The sequence below is a fragment of the Python bivittatus genome, unplaced genomic scaffold (genome assembly GCF_059951505.1).
Source record: "Python bivittatus isolate LINGU-HERP-01145 unplaced genomic scaffold, Pbiv_v1 ctg000020_np1212, whole genome shotgun sequence".
NCBI classification, from domain to species: Eukaryota; Metazoa; Chordata; class Lepidosauria; order Squamata; family Pythonidae; genus Python; species Python bivittatus.
This window is the reverse complement of record NW_028277030.1, coordinates 37,296,040-37,311,528: the sequence shown is the minus strand read 5'-3', so window position 1 is coordinate 37,311,528 and position 15,489 is coordinate 37,296,040. Positions and strand designations below refer to the sequence as shown.

General features: G+C 38.1%; 1 protein-coding gene across 22 annotated transcripts in view; it reads left to right on the top strand.

The window, feature by feature from the left end:
- DST (dystonin) overlaps window positions 1–15,489 on the top strand; it is a 342,419-nt gene that overhangs the window by 123,139 nt on the left and 203,791 nt on the right. For 21 of the 22 annotated variants that reach the window (XM_025177748.2, XM_088137258.1, XM_088137206.1 and 18 more), the window contains one exon: window positions 14,480–14,646. In XM_025177748.2, coding sequence (XP_025033516.2) covers window positions 14,480–14,646 — 167 coding nt within the window. Of the gene's footprint in view, window positions 1–8,666; window positions 9,420–14,479; window positions 14,647–15,489 lie in introns of those variants that run through there. The other variant, XM_088137239.1, reaches the window with a different exon arrangement.

Sequence of the window (15,489 nt, the reverse complement as noted above, 5' to 3'; positions counted from 1 at the left end):
TGTTCCTTGACCGGTTCTAACTGTTGCTTCTTGGCCCGCATACAGATTTCTCAGGAGACAGGTAAGGTGGTCTAGCACTCCCATCTCTTTAAGAATTTGCCACAGTTTGTTGTGATCCACACAACTGAAGGCTTTTTCATAGTCAATGAAGCAGAAGTAGATGTTTTTCTGGAACTCTCATGCTTTCTCCATGATCCAGCGAATGTTGGCGATTTGATCTCTAGTTCCTCTGCCTCTTCGAAACGCAGCTCATACATCCGGTAGTTCTCAGTTCACGTACTACTGAAACCTAGCTTGTAGGATTTTGAGCATAACCTTGCTAGCATGTGAAATGAGTGCAGTTGTGCGATAGTTTGGGCATTCTTTGGCATTGATGTAATATTTAGATTTTGTTTTATTTCAGATAAAATTTAAGGCAATCTAAATTTGATTATTTGGGAGTATTACAGTCTTAAGAGATTGCAAAAAGGCAAAGAGAGGTTCAAACTGTATAAAGTGCAGCTATATTTTGACTTCTGTTAAGGAAAGATGTATCACAAGACAACTTTGAATTGACCTTGTCCATTTGTATCTGTATAGACTTCTTTTTTTCCTTTTGTTATGTATTGTCCCTACTGCAGTTTGGTATAGTAGCTCAGTCTTGGGCTGGATTTCTCATTCCCTCATCTTCTTTTGTCCCATTCATTTTTAAAGACAAAGCCCTTTGAATTTCTACTTAATCATTAGAATTCCAAGGTTCTGCTAGAAGTTTTCACACATGGTGAAATATGCTAAATTTGCTTTTGCATTGATGGAGATTCTACTGCAAAAGCTTTTCCTGAACGTAGGGCATAAATTGTTTTAGGTGGAACTGCCTCTTGTTAAATTATCTGCGTACTGTACTACTAGTTCTTGCAACCAGGTATTATTAGGTCGATGAGATCCAGTTGCAGCCATGGTCTGTAATTAAAATGTTTGCTATTTCCATTCCCCTCTTATTTGCTTACTTGCACTTCTGTGAGGTTAGGATGGAAAGAGTTGTTGTAATATCTGTTTGTAGTTCCCCATAATTTCCAGAGTACAGGTAGTCCTTGTTTAGCGACCACAATTGGGACTGGCAGCTTAGTTGTTAAGTGAAGCAGTTGCTAAGTGAAACCACAACTATGTTTGTGATTGTACATCAGCTTTCCTCTCCTTTACAGACCTGCAAAGGTTGTAAATGCGAGAATTGGTTGTAAAGTTCCTTTTTCATCACCGTTGTAACTGTGAATGGTTGCTAAACCAGGCAGCCACTAAATAAGGACTACCTATAAAGTAGTAACACACTCCAGGGACTTTATAAATGATTCAGTTTTGAATGTGTTTTGATAAACTGCTGGGTATAAGATGAATGAAAGCTTCTTGCTTAGCTTGTTTGTTAACTATGCCTGACTGGCTTTGTCTTATGTTGATAGAATTCTGTCCAAATGACCAGTGCTGATGCCTTTCTGACTGCTAGGTCTGATGTTATTTTCCTCAGCTGGTAGATTGTCCATATCTGCATGCACAAGCAGTGTCATGTCAAAGGAGATGCTCAAAGAAGACAATGTGCTCATATCTTTTACTGGAACCAGTGACACATAAAAGCTATTTAAAGGTTGTACTCCATAGTTTAAACTTGTTTCTAAAGTTTCCTGTATGAGGATTATTAGTTATTGTAGAAATATGGTTGTGAAGAAGCAAGCATTGTTGCACCCATTGTTGCACCCAAGCATTCATTACTGGCATATTTGAAAGTCCCTGTGTTCTTTAACTTGTTAAAATGAGTGAAGGTTTTCATAGAAGTCATGCAGTGTGGCTAGTCTTTACCTTTCATTACTGCTCCAAAGAACAGAGTGCTGGATCAGACCCTTGTCTTTGCTGTACTAGCTCCCAGTCTCTTCTGGGAAGGCAGTGTGTACTTTGGAATGCTTTGGGAATCTCATCCTTAGTGTGATAAGACAGCAGAAATAAGCTCTCTTCCATCCATGTGTGAGGTTTAGATTTAATTGGCAAGCCCACGTTTTGACTACCACGTAATCTAAAATTTGTGAACCCTTTGTCAATACCATACATGGAAAATTTCCAGTATCCTTGGTATTGAGAAGATACAGTCCTGTGATACAAAGTTATAATAGTATGTTCAGTGGCTTTAGTTCAAAGATGTCATTGAGTAAGGCTAAATTCCTGTTGTCATATGGACAAATGCTGACCATCTTGACCTGTCCTTGGTACTAACACATACTGTACCTGTTCCAAAAAGGTTCCAACAATTGGTTTAATCCTCTCTATTCACTTTACCCTCTGTGTTCTATTTTCCTCAACCTTGTCAAGTTTTGCTAATTCATCATCTACTTTCACTGTATCTCCAAGTATGTGAATAACTGCTTACTGAACATCACCTCGAGGGACCAGTCTGCCTTTATTTTGGCCAGGGTGGAATGAGTGGTTCATCTTGCAGTCCCTCATACTCTTAGCAACTGCATCTAGATCCATAATTGGAAGGTGTGTCTCTTCTTTCTTATGTTCCTTCACATTATTCAGCTTTCATAGTGAGCATATGAAAGACAATTGCTTACGCAAGCAAATATTTGCTTAAGATCTTAGAATGAATAATAGAGCTGTTATTATTTCAACAGTAGCAGGATTTAAACTTGAGTTGATGGTATGTAACTAAATAACTAGTGGCAATTAGCCTGGCATTGGAGAACAGGGTCTTCACTGTTTTTGGAAGGCCACCTTCAGTGTTAGATTTTCATTAGTTAGACTGCAACTTGAAAGAAAGGAAGGCTTAGGCCTTCCTAATAGCCATGGTTTATTTTGGTTTCTCAGCAACAGCTAAGTTGCTGTCTCTTACCATATAGTCCCTCGCAGCTATTACTTTAATGTTTGCTTTACTACAGTACATAATCAGTGTAGTGACAGAAACAGTATTAGAATATTGCTACAGTATAGTAAACTTCTAGTAACCTGTTGCCTATAAATATATTCCAATCCCAAGGCTTGATGGGTTGGGCAAGAAGAGCATGGAATATTGAGCAGGTGAGTTATACTGTTTAGTACAGAAGTGGACACTTTTCCTTTGAGTGGTATACTGGGAGCCACTTTCCAAAAAATGGATGGGATGAAGAGAAAATTAAATTTGATGTGAATTCTTTTACATTAAAATGTAATTAAATTACTTGATTTATTTGATTTATATTTCATCTTTCATTCAGAAGCTCAAGGCAGTATACAGAACACTCTCTTCTCCCATTTTCCTCACAACAACAACCCTGTGACATACTGCAGGTTAGGTTGTGAGAGAGTGATTTCCCTTGGCTCAGGATGCATTTAAACCTGGGACTCCCCAGTGCCAGTCCCAAACCTGATTGCTCTTTACTTACATGTTTAATGTTCTCCTTACATCACAGTAAAAGTTACTGATTGGTAGCATGTTTGGGAGATCCCCAAAATTTGGGATCTCAAGATTTCCATCTCTGATTGAGCACATGAAAGGTTTTGTCCATTAGAGGAGTCCTGTGTCTCTGTTGTCATTGACAGATCACTTCCTGGTTCGTTTTAGAATGATGGCCAGTATAAAGCTGTGCAAGAGAGGAGAAACTTGCTAAATTGTTTGTTGTAATCGCTTAGTGCCTTGATCCTGATGATTACCTGAAAATGCTTGGGCAATTGCTTACAACTTTTATTAGTGATATTTTCGTTGTCCTGGTTTCCAGACCATTAACAGCATTAATCCTGAGCATCCTGCTCCCTTTTGTGAAGCCAAGTCAGGTCTTTTAGTTTACTAGGGAGTTGAAACTGGATGGGGTATCAGCTGGAACCAAATCGAAGAATTTTTGAGACTGTTATTGTGAATGGAGTAATAAAAGCCTCCATTTTAGAACTCCTTGCCAGTCAAGGAGGCTTAGTTCTCTTTCTCTGTTGCATCCACATAGAATAGAGCAGCATTACCCTTCTGTACTGTGCAGCATCTTTGCCCTTCTGTACTGTACATCATTTTCTTCTCCAGGCTGTTGAGACAGAGAACTAAAACAGTTGGGAGCATGATCTGAACAACTTGTGCCTTTTTTTGTGGGAGAGTTCTATCTAAATTTGGTCTTCAGAGTTGGGGCACGCCATAGGGATATAACTTTGGTAGTTGCTCATCCTGCGATTGCAGATTCTTTTTGGAATGTAGATCTCAAAGATGTGAATATGTAGAGGGTGTGTAGAGAGTTGAGGGCCTCTGTATATATATTTGACCCTCGCTTGTCTTGGCTGATTGAATCATCCAGAATGGGTATAGTTCCTGGTTAAGATAAATTATCAGTCCGTCCTTGAAAGAGAGATTATTCCCCCCTTCATAAAGGAGACAGCAGTAGTTCTTTATTGAATAAGCTGTTATATAACCTGGGAATTTGTACATTTATAGGCATCTCGTATTTAGTTAGGCTGCCAGCTATGCAAGGTACAGGAACCGTATAGTGCCTGTACTGAAAGATTTGCACTGGTTGCCAGTTCCTGTTGTGCCCAATAGAAGGTGTTGGCATTGACCTTTTAATCCCTAAGTGGCTATGAGTCCGCTTCTCCTGTTATGAAGTTGTGCAGTTGTTAAGGACAGCCGGAAAGGCCCTTTTGAATGTCCCTGTGGTTTAAGTCTCTGCTTTCTGGCATTCCCTTGGGAGATCCCCAGTCTCTCAGCCCTTTTGCCAGGATTTTAAATGTTAGTATGATTTCAATATTTATTTTATTGCCATTCTAACGTATATATTTTCAACTTTTTATATTCTGTTTTTATTTTAAATTTTGCTAGCCACCTTGAATGCTTGCCAGAGCAAACCTAGGCTATATATCAAATAGATAAATCATAAAAAATGTACATAAATTGGCATGAAATTTACTTTTTTAAGAGTAAGTAGCAAAATGGTTTTAATCAAGATAAAATAATCTCCAGATGTTGACAGTTTGAGAAATCCTAGTATAGATTATAAATTAGGAATTTATACTGATCTTCTAAGCCTTCCTGTTGATGTTACTGTTTTTTGTTCTTGAAAGATGAATAGTGGAAGTGAGAGCACTGAACATGATAGTTGTTCAATTAATCTGGAACAAAGAATAATAGAATATATTGTACATGTGTACATAATAGTACTTATTGTAAACTGGGAAATGACAGCTTTGTCTCACTAGAAAACGACAGAGAATCCTGCCAGTTTACAGAAGCAAAAGCTTTTCTTTTTTCTCAAGGGAAGCATTTGATACATTAAGGGAATATCAGTCCTGTTGGCTTTAGCATGGAATGATAGTTCCATTTATACTTTAAATAAGCAGAAGTAATGAAACTATAAATATAACCATCAACTCTATCCTGTCTGCTGTTTCAGTTCCTGACTTCCTAAGCTTCCGTTACAGATCAGAAGAGCACATTCCTGGGCAGACCATTTTGTCTGTCTATAAAATATTTAATTACCTGTTTGCTGTACTCCTTGCTCCCAAGTCCTTAGAATAAGATGCTAAACGAACTGGATAGTCATGGCCTCTTCTTCACATCTAAGAATTACATATTCCCATTTCATTCTTTGTCTACAAAGTAAAATCTTACAGTTAATCTGTATGTTTTTCTAAGGTTTCCCCATATATTTTGAATAAAAATGTGCTGGGGAAAATGTCTAACATTAGAACTCTTCTTTGAATAATAATAGTATCTTCATATTATTTTTAGAGTATTGAAGAAATAGGAGAAGCATTTAAAAAGAAAAAAAATCTCTTCATTTCTGAGCAATTTTCATTCATTTTTTAGTTCACTCTAGTGGAGCTTCTTCTTTAATTTTCTGTATACATGTACAGACAGTTTTATCAGGTAGCTGACAACATGTATATTAGTGTTTGGTGTTTAGTCTTTAGTGTTGGATATTAAATTAAGTAATGAGATATACCAGTAGATGCCAAAGTAATTTTGATAGGCTTTTCTCTTTTCTTTACCAAATCATTATTTCATTGGATATTACTGCTATTACACAAAATAGTAGATGTGTGCTGGAAGGCCCCCAAGATATTCACAATATTACCTTTGTGAATATTTGGGGTCTCATTTTTTTTCCCATTATGCATTTTGTAAATTACACTGAAACAATGATGGTGAGTTTTGGGGGTTGTTTCACCAACATAATGCACTAGAATGCTATATGTTATGGGGCAGAGTGAGACATCTAGTCAGAGAGCATTCAGAATTATAAGACCATATTTTATGCTAGTGGGTGTTGAATTTGACAGAGGGTTTTCATTGGTGCATAATGATACAGGAACAGTTTCTACATTACAGGTAGTCTTCACTATCTGACCGTTCATTCAGTAACTGTTCGAAATTACAATGGCTCTGAAAAAATGGACTTATGACCTGTACCCAAAGATAAGGCCATTGCAGCACCCCGCGGTCATGTGATCAGAATTTGGGCACTTGGCAGCCCTCCTGCACTTACGACCTTAGGGGTGCTGCAGCCCCACCCACCTACCTATCTCCTCCCTACCTATGCCCTTTTGGCCACCCTGCACAGTAGCACTCAGCAGTGGTGGCGGCAGCACCGAGGCTGGGGCTGAAGTAGAGGTCCGAGCCCTTCAGCAGTCTCAGCCAGCTGCCACTGCCCCCAGGCTTCGACTTCAGCCCCAGTGGCTGCTGCCACTGAGAAATGCTGCCTCACGCCCTGCTGTTCCCCAGGCCATGCCTCTTGTTCCTTTCCTAAAGCTGGCATCCCATCCTCCCATTCCTTCCTTAAACCTGGCGTCCCGTCCTCCCATTCCTTCTCGAAGCCACATGTCCCATACCTTCTGCAAGCCATGCCTCTACTTCCTTCCCTGGAGCCAGCATCCCATTCTTGCAAGACCTGGGGAAGACCAGAAGGTTTCTGAAGGATTGTGAGAATGGGATGCCGCTTGCATAAGTTCTGTGTTCTGCATAACACTGTTTACCTCAAAAGGGAACAGTGTAATGGTTATGTATGTTTATATGTATGTATATGTAAAGCTAGGTGGAGATCACAGACAACATGCACAGAAAAGAAGAATTTTAAGACACACGAGAAGTTTGCATAGAAATGTATACATCAAATTCTTGTGGATCCCTGAATATGATTTAATTCTATAAGCTTCTTTGGTTTTGAACAAGAAATTATTTTCTCTGCTCAATTTGTAGCTATGTATTTATGTCATTTCTTCATAAATATAAAATCCAGTAATTCTCTATGAAAAGAATGAGCTCACAGCAATTGAGTGTTCCACATGACCAGGAATTACAAGCCTCTATAACCAAATTGCTTCAACAAAGACAGTGAGCTCTAAATTTGTCTTAAAAAGAAATCAAGAGTTCCCCAAATTGTTTTTGTTTTCAAGTCTAAAAAGTGCCCACAGGTTTTTATATGCATGTGCATGACTCCAAGATAACAGGTATAAGAACTGCAGTTTTCTGTGGTTTAATGAAATATGAGCAGTCAGATAAGAGAAAGAAAGAAGAAACATAGTTAAAACTAGTTTACACCGACACCTTCACTGTGCCTTTCCATTCTGTCCTCATAAACCATTCTTGTTTTCACTGTGTTCATACAGTACTTCATTTGTTGCCTTTTGTTCTTTAACTTCTCACCTGTCTATTCATGGATTTCATCAACTTGATCCGACGATTACTTTCTCAATCTTCTTCTTCCACTTGACCCATTCACTCCTCCTCCATGTATTATGTGGTTTGATCCTCATTTTCTCTCTGTATGACCAACCCAATTCAGTGTTTTCTTTTGTACTTGGTCAGCCATGTTTTTATTCAATCCACATTCATTCAGCACCCGTTCGTTCTTATACCTACCTCTTCCTGTTTTATTGTACACACTTAGCTATCCCATTCTGCATTCAACTTATTTTGATCTTTCTCCTGACATACCCCAAACAGGCTCACATTTTTCTATGCAAGGTAGGACCTCTAATCTAGAGAATACCTTGCCAGGCAACATGCTGTTGCCCAATCCATCAACAAGGCAGCATATGCAGTGTGCTGAAACACACTCAGGATACAGCTAATTTTCCAAGCCTCATATATGATATTATTTTCTTGCAGAAGCTTTGACCAGGGTCAGGTATTAAAATCTTTTTGTTTGAACTGTAGTACTTTCTTAATCCTTGCAATTTTTATTCCTTGGAGGAGAAATTCTATTACGATCTCACATTATTATTGATGACCAGATTTTATAAGTTGTCTTTTGAATCAAGTCTTTATGCCTAATGGCATTTGCTCTTCAACTCAAATGCTGGTTAAGAGTTTCAAACCAGTTTTGGCTTTTTGTTTCAGTTGGTAGTGAGATAAAGTTCAAATCTACACAAGGCTTTTTATTGCTAATATATGCTATGTCATTTCTGCAGAATGCTGTTGGCATTCCAGTTTAGTGCTGAGGCTGTGATGTTTGCTTAAGAGGATTGGTGGCCAGAAATAAGCCTTAGTGTCTAATCAGACACAGGCCCAGCCTGGGCACAGTGCCACAACATTTATTGCGTATGCATTTCTCATAAGCAAGATGGCTACATCCTGAGGACGGGGTTGCAGGCTAAAAGATAATCAGGCTATTAGGAGAAAGTCTGTATCTCTATCTGGAAATTGTTTTCGCTCATGTCAGCCCAATGAAACGGCAGCATCTGTGTAGCTGTGAGACACTCTCAGCCAAATGGGGAATCTCTGTGGATGTGTCAGGACTGACAAAGAAGAAAAGAGTTTGGATCCTGCAAAAGCTCCTTTGAGTCCTGCAAAACAGTCTCCTGGAGGAAAAAAGTTCTTAAGGAGAAGATCACGAAGGAAATGGGATGAAAAGCCCCCTGAAAAGAGTAAAGAAAAAAGTGGAAAAGAGCAAAGCAAAAGAAAGAATTCTACAGAGGGAGAAAAATATTCCAGGGAAGTGGCACTGGACAAGCCTGTTGCACAGAAGACTCTGGTGGAAAGAAGTGACCTGCTTGTGAGTAGCAAAGTTGCAGTTGATCTTCTTAAAGCAGAGCTACTGACTGAGGCCATCTGTGATTCATGCACCAGAGATGCTGTTAATAAAGGGAGTGTTGGTAAGGCAGAAGTAAAAGGAAAAACATTGCTGAATGAAATAGGGATAAATCCAGAAAAAGAGGAGGAGGAATATTTTTGTGATGGGATCTTAAGACAGTTAGCATTCCAGAAAAACAGAGAACTGTTTCATTTGAAAAAAGAGTCTGATGCAAGCAAACAGTGTGGAGAAAATACATTAAACAAAGATCATTTTAGAACTGTGGGGGATGCCTCAGAATGGAAAAACAAATACAGTTTGCATCCACTGGAACTTCACACTCAGAGATGTCCACAGCAAGTGTTTCCTTATTCTGAATCTTTGCCTTTTTCAGTGGAAAATGCAACTGATGCTATTTTACACACCAGGAGCGAGGTAAATATGCTACAGAATTAACACAGTGTAAATTGACAGGCAAAAATAGAAAAGAACAAAGTCTTGAGTATTTAATTTAGGTTAGCAAAACATATGTTGGCTCTTGCATGCTGAACATTCCATCAAATTATAAATCATAATTGTGTTTTGCTGAGATTTGGGACATGGTTCCGTTGCTTTTTTTATTTTGAAAAATGACATAAAATGAATAATTTTGAGAAGAGTCCTCTTAAAAATATTTATGTTTGTTATACCTGAGGTATCTTTCAGCTAAGTTCTGTGCAGTGAGCTTGGTGGATACATTGTTTTATGTAAGGGTGAGTACAGTGCAAAAGATGTACATCCCAAATTTGTATAAGTTTCAGCTTGGGGGATTCTGGCTATGCTGTTGTTACCATTCTCATTAAGCTTCATCACTTCATATGAAAGTAAAGTAGCAGGCAGGACTTGCTGTCATACATAATGTATATGTGAAAGGAAGACTAGGGTTTTGGTCCCCAAGATAAATTTTTAAGTGAGAGGGTTTTTTCCTTAAATTTGCCAACAATATGCAGTGGAGTAAGTTTTTTCTTCCCTGTCAAACTTCCATCTGTAGGATAATGTAAGGTGCAGGCTTTTCTTCCTTTGGGGTAAAGTACCTCACCATTTTTTCTTCAAATGTGCTAATTCACTTATTCCTGTACTGTTAGTCTTTATACACAATACACTATATTAAATGTACTTCATGCAACAATTACATGCATCTAATTCCAAAGTGAGAAATATCCCTGTTCTTGTATGGACATAACAACAACAACAAAAAAAAACCCAGTTCTTCAGTAATACATATTTCTGTGTTTCAAACTGCATATCTCTTTTAGCATGGTCTTTTCCTATGAGGTAAATATCTTGGGCCTTGGCCTTTCTAAAGAAGAGTGAATAGCCATTCCTTTTGAACTTTGCTCAAAAGATTTGCTGAATCTTTTCCTTGTGACTTAACCCTTAACCCTTGAATCCTGTCTCGGTTGGCAGCAGTGAATTAGTGCATTGTTTATGATGGACTGATCAAAGCAAAGATTTATTACCTTGTTTAAACTACCCTTCAGATACCTCTGAGTTGCAAAACACTTCCTCAATGTTTCTCCCTTCTCAACCGTGTCTATTAGGAACATGTACAGCATTTTACTGCAAGTGAGAGAAACGTGCTTTTTTTTTTATCCTTTTGCTTCAGGATACATCAGGGTAGATTATAGATTTAGAATCACAGAATGTAAAGGTTGGAAGGAATCTTGGAGATCACAAAATCCAACCACTTGCCCAGTATGGGAATCCATAACTACAGCGTCCCCAATGGATGGCCTTCTAGTTTCTGTTCAAACACCTTTGGCAAATAAGAGTCCATCACCTTCCAAAGCAATCCACACTGTTGAACAGCTATTGCCATTAAGACAATTTTCTCTGCGTTTAAGAGGTTTCTGTTTGACACTGCTACACAACATATGAGTTACTACTGCTGTCCTGAAGGTTATAATTTAATCACATGCCTCCCAGATTTCCATGGGAAAAAACTCAACATTTCAAGTAGCTTATCGGAATCATGATTGTTGAAAGAACAGGCTCCTTTTCAAATCCCTCTCATAGGCCTAGCTCCCAGTAAGTAAGCTAGGAGGAAGATTATCTTAAACAACCAGAAAGAATTATATAAAGGATTGTCTACACAGCAGAATTACTTTTCAGTTTTATTACTCTTGTGAGGTTTGAAGAGTTGAGGGAGGGGAGAGAGTTAGCACAAGCAATCCTGTATATCAGCAGAAAGCAGGAGCTTTATTTAAATTTTTTTAATCTCACCAATTGTTCACAGACATATTTCCTTTTCTCCCATAGGTCTGTGGGACTAGAGAGGGAGGGGAAAGAAAAACTAGGCTTTAATTCTTCACCCAGCTTCCTCCCCTCTCCTAGCTTGGAGCATTGTTTTGGGCAGAGTGCAAAGATATAAGAATTCTAGAGGTAGAAAAAGAGTGATGGCTTTTCTCCCTGTGAAGCAAAGTGGTGTAGTGTGATTCTCCCACATTTTCCATTTGCTGTTTGTTCTCAGTGCTGGAAGACCTAGCTCTGTTTGATGATCATATCCTCCACTGAATGAAAGAAGATAAAAGGTGACCCCTGTGCATTGAAGACTAGGTGTCAGGGAGAAGAGTAATTTAGAGACATAAGGAGGTGCAATCCACTTTGTGAGTCTGGGCTTGGAACTAGTAAATTTCCAATACTGGGCTAGTAAATCTTCAGCAACAGCAATTTAAAACAAGATTTTGTTCTCCTTCATTTTGTTTGTGTTGCTGGCGCATGCCATTTCCATGAGTCAATGCAGATGTAACTGACAGTCTTGAGAATTCTGCTGCCTCCAAAAAAGTCAGTTATGGAGAGAAAGCAAATGCGCTCTGGATCTTCTGTGTTGTTTCCGATGTACACAGTTGTTGAAAGTCATTCAGCTGTAAAGTAGGCCAAAGGTTTAGTCTACTTCTTATCACATTAAACAGTACAGAAGGATATATCTTTCAGTTCAGGTTTTGTCAGAATATAGGGGGAAAGTTTTGCTGTTAACTATATTAAAAAGTGTAAGTGAAAGGAAAGTGTGTATACATTTTGTAGAATACACATGTGGTCTAGTTGAGTACATTGGTTTAATAACTCTCCTACAGGATTACTTCAGGTGTGTCTAATCTTGGAGTTTCAGTGCTTTTGATTTTGAAAGTGTTAATGTTCAAGGGATTTTAATTTCCATTGATTTATATGGCTGAGAGGGCTGAAAGGAGATCAGGATGAACACTACAATATGCATTACTGTCTTTCTTTGATGAATGTATAATTAGGAGTGTAATAAGGTGTCATTCGGACAAAAACTGCTTTTTTTCTGTTTTGTTTTGTTTTGTTTTGGTGCCTTCAAGTCATTCTTGACTCCTGGCAATTGCCTGGACAAATCCCTGCAGTTTTCTTGGCAAGATTTCGGTAGTGGTTTGCCATTGCCTGTTTCCTAGGGCTGAGTGCATGTGATTGGCCCAAGATCACGCAGCTGGCTTTGTGCCTAAGGTGGGGCTAGAACTCACAGTCTCCCAGTTTCTAGCCTGATGCCCTAACCACTAGGCCAAACTGGCTCTATGCCTTCAAGTCAATGTTGACTCCTGGCAAGGTGTCGTTCAGACAAAAACTGATTTTTTTCTGTTTTGTTTTGTTTTGTTTTGGTGCCTTCAAGTCATTCTTGACTCCTGGCAATTGCCTGGACCAATCCCTGCAGTTTTCTTGGCAAGATTTCAGAAGTGATTTGCCATTGCTTTCTCCCTAGGGCTGAGTGTGTGTGACTGGCCCAAGATCACGCAGCTGGCTTTGTGCCTAAGGCGGAACTAGAACTCACGGTCTCGCAGTTTCTAGCCTGATGCCTTAACCACTACACCAAACTGGCTCCCTAAAACTGATTCAGACATCCTGTATTTGATCATTATTCCTACAGTAAGGACTGCATATTCCCAAATATATGTTGGGGAGTGAGGGAGAGGAAAGGTTTTTTTGTTGTTGTTCACTTTGGATGTCTATCAGAAGTTAAATCTCCCTGTACATATAAAGGTAAAAGTAAAGCTCATTTAAGAGAAGTTTGACTTCTGATGACTTACTCATACAGCTTTTTTGGCATCAGTACAGAAATGATTTGCCCTTGTCTTTTGCTGGGTTGCTTTTACAATTTGTCAGTCTAGCCTTCAACGCTAAATTTCCTAGTAATCTTCCACCCAAGTACTAACCAAATCTGATCTGAGATCAACTGTAGTCATCTAAGTACTGTCACTTAGCAAATAAAAAGGTAAAAAAAATTCTGATCTAAAATTTATCCTGCTCTGTTAGCTTCTGCAGGCTGGAAGGCTTTGAAGTGATCTGGTTTTCCAACAAGAAATCCTTTTGAATATTTTAAAGTAGTAAAATCTCTACAGACAAATGATTTTCTTAGCTACATATTTCAGAATCTCTTTTTCTTTCATCTTCAAAGAACTCATTTCCACCATAGAAATTAATGGAATTCTCCCACTATCATCTAAAGATTCTATAAAAACTTCAGTGGTGAGTGGTAGGGGTAGTGGTTCACCCTGGTTTTTCTAGCAGGACAGGAAAATACTACTCAATTTTTTTTCTTACTTTCTATTAACATAGGATGTAGGCATTGCTCCTATTGCTTTGCTCTCATAAGATAATGTTCCAGTTAATTCTTTAGGCCTACTGCTCCTTGTTATTGTTTGCTCTTGCTGTAATGTATTTTATCTTAATTATTCTCTTTAATTAAGGATCCCAACAGTAGGATTTCCTTGTGCTTTCCCTCTGCTGAGTAATCAGCTTAGGGTCCATATGTTAATAATAATGATAATAATAATTGAAAATGCAGGGACAATCTGACTCCCAGCCACTCCTGGTGGCAGGGACCACCCAAGGATAGAATTGAATTAATACATTTTCCTAGTACACCATTCCTTGCTTAGTGACCACTTCAGTTAGTGCCTATTTGCAGATATGACAGTAATAAACAGTGATTAAAAATTCATTTTCTGACCAGTGCACGCATTTACAACCAAATTTTGTGTACCTGACAACAACGCATGCCAGAGTGAGAGTAACACTGGCAAAGCTGTATGAGAGAACTTTATCTTAATGAGATGGCAGCAACCAATGATCTTCGCAGTCTCTCTCTCTCTCTCTGGGTCTTGATCTCTCTCATGTTTACTCAACAACAGTTTTGCTTAACAACCTGGTTGTTGGAACAGGACTTGGTCACTAAACAAAGAGAGTGGGTATACAGTTGTGAATGTGGAGGCACTTCAATGAATTCAGCTATATTACAGAGCTTCTTGCTGAGGTATCTTTTCCATTTGGAGATTTTGCCCCAAAAGATCACAGTTGTACTTGGACTTCACTTGACACTTTCAATAGTAATGATGGATAGTAATACTAGTAAAGTGGGAAAAAACATGAAGTACAGCTGATTGTATTGCTATTAGTAATTTTATTCTGTATTAATTAATGAAATTAATCCTATTTTCATACAGATTTCTGATATCCATGTTACTGGAGAGTCAGAGGATATGTCTGCTAAAGAGCGATTGCTTCTTTGGACACAACAGATAACAGAAGGTTATGCTGGAATTCGTTGTGAAAATTTCACTACCTGTTGGCGAGATGGGAAATTATTTAATGCCATCATTCATAAATACAGGTATTTACAATTTTGTTAAGAATGTATGTGGAAATAATTATTCTGAAGAACTAGAAAGTTGCAAAAATTTATCATTGCAGTCTCGGATCGGTTTGGTAAAATATGCATTTTCTGACTGCTTAAATTGTAGCTAGTTAGAAAATGGTCTTCTTTTGGAATCAAGGAGGTAATTTTCTTAAGGACTGTGATGTTGTATCTCATAGGTTACATTATTTGGAATTTACCTTCCTGGGCCTTGATATTATTGTCCAAACTTGGGTCAAAGATTCAGCAAGAAATATCTTAAAAATGTATAATATCAAGATATTGTACATATTATAATGAAGTCTTATTTTAATGGACCATCTGGGGCAGAGGACATCTGTTACACCTAAATGTCCATTAAATAAGGAAGTATGACATAGCAGTGATTTACTGTATATGATTTGCATCATGAAGCCATAGTGCAAGACATAAATTGCTGTGGATATTGCAGAATTAAGGTAAAATTTATGTACATTTAACTGCCTTGTTTATACTACTTGAGATGCAGAGAGAATTGTCTGTTATTACAGGGTATAGGGGTATCTGGGTAGAAGTTTGGTCTGTTGTATCCAAAATCTGTTAAATAGGGGTGAATTAAACCAAGGATTAATTAAATTAAACCTTGATTTAATTAAATTTAATTAATTAACAAGGTTTCACCATAATTTCTTTCTTTAAAAACTCAGCTTTCAATTTTATTTATGCATTTTTAAAGCAAGATTCGGTGACTTTTAAAAGTATATTTGAGAATTTTTGAGTAATGTCTGATGAAATCTCAGAAGCCAGAGAGGCCTGCTAAAAGAATGTTCAGTAGTTGAG